General features: G+C 53.5%; 1 protein-coding gene across 1 annotated transcript in view; it reads left to right on the plus strand.

The window, feature by feature from the left end:
- The first annotated feature begins 331 nt into the window (after nucleotides 1-331).
- Nucleotides 332-1766, plus strand: part of CAPN8 (calpain 8) — a 70630-nt gene continuing 69195 nt past the window's right edge. Inside the window, exon 1 of the mRNA XM_040263704.1 lies at nucleotides 332-568. Coding sequence (XP_040119638.1) covers nucleotides 332-568 — 237 coding nt within the window. The remainder of the gene's footprint in view (nucleotides 569-1766) is intronic.

Consider the following 1766-nt stretch of genomic DNA (forward strand, 5'->3'; position numbering starts at 1 on the left):
AGATGGGGATGGGTGACTGTGATCCTCAAGAACGTCTTAGGCTTATGGCCTGAGACGGGCCCTGGAGGGTTCTCAGCCTCCAAATTGTCTGCTGAAAGGCAGAAGGGGAGGGCAGGGCAGGTTCACCTGCACCCTGGGTACATATTTGCTCCTGGCCCTGACTCACTGCCCTCTGGAGGGGGGCGGGCAGTGGGGTGGGGGCCCTCAGGTGAAATGTTTACCTGCTCCACCCGCCCCTCCCCTGCTTCACGATGCCTTATAGCTTCCCTCCCAGCGGGGCAGGTCTCTGAGAGCAGCCCTGCCCTCTGTCTACCCGACCGAGCCCTCGGCCATGGCAGCCCTGGCGGCCCGAGTAGCCAGGCAGCGCGCGGCCACTGAAGGCCTTGGCTCCAGCCAGAAGGCCGTGAAGTACTTGGGCCAGGACTTCGAGACCTTGAGGCAGCAGTGCTTGGACTCGGGGCTCCTATTTAAGGACCCAGAGTTCCCAGCGTGCCCGTCAGCTTTGGGCTACAAGGATCTCGGACCTTGCTCCCCCCAAACTCAAGGCGTTGTCTGGAAGCGGCCCACGGTAAGGAGGTAGGCATGCTGCTGAGAGTCAGGATGGAGGTCCCTCACTTCTGGGCAGTAGTTGAGGGAGAAGTTATGATTCTTGACCTTGTTCCTGGATCCCATATTTCAGACAACCGCCACCCTCTGCACCCCCACTTAAAATTTATTTTTCAGAGACAATAAAGTATAGAGGGAAGAGTATGCATGGGTTTTGGAACAAGACAAGTTAGATTGGAATCCTGGGATCAGAATCATCCTTTACCTCCAGCTATCTCCTCCCTTTCTGTTTTCATCCTATCAGTTTTACAAAACAGTTACCTCCCCTGGAGAAGGAATGGCAGTGGCAACCCACTCCAGTATTCTTGCCTGGAACATCCCATGGGCAGAGGAGCCTGGCGGGCTACAGTCCATGGGATTGCAAAGAGTTGGACACGACTGAGCACCGCCTCTGAGCATAACTCCTGGCCTGGCCTCCCTCCAGCCCTCCCATGGCCATTTCCCACCCCTCTCTGGAACCTATCTAGGTACTTTGAGATGTTGGCAACATCCAGGTTGGGTTTATAGTCTAATGTCAGGAGTTGACAGCCGTGTTTCATTTCAACAGATGTTTTTTTCTTTCTTTCTTTCTTTTTTTAGGCCTGTTTTGACTCTGCCCTTTTTGGGAAGGTGGTTGGGGAGAAACTGTGGGATCAACTGTGGTCTCAGCTCTGATGGGGGTTGTGGGGAGGCAGACAAGTGAATAAAGGACTGACATCCTGGGCAGAATGAAGGAAATGCTAACAGAGACATAAACCGTGCGTGTGGGACCCTGGGATGTTAAGACTGAATGATGGGAAGACTTAAGGGAAGAGGATGCATTCGAGTGGAATGAAAGACCCCAGGGAGCCTGGGGGAGGTGAGATGGATAAGTTGGGAGGGGAGAAAGCTTCATTTGGTGACCAAAGTCAGGTATCATTAGCCTTTGCCTAGGGGTTCTCCTTTGTTTGAAATTCCTTTATATATATATATACTGTGTTTAGTTGCTCATTCGTGTCCTACTGTTTGCGACCCTATGGACTATAGCCTGCCAAGCTCCTCTGTCCCTGGGGATTCTCCAGGCAAGGCTATTGGAGTGGGTTGCCATGCCCTCCTCCAGGGGATCTTCCCAACCCGGGGATTGAACCCAGGTCTCCTGCACTGCAGGCAGATTCTTTATCATCTGAGCCACCAGGGAAGCC

The sequence above is a fragment of the Oryx dammah genome, unplaced genomic scaffold (assembly GCF_014754425.2).
Source record: "Oryx dammah isolate SB20612 unplaced genomic scaffold, SCBI_Odam_1.1 HiC_scaffold_21, whole genome shotgun sequence".
NCBI lineage: Eukaryota > Metazoa > Chordata > Mammalia > Artiodactyla > Bovidae > Oryx > Oryx dammah.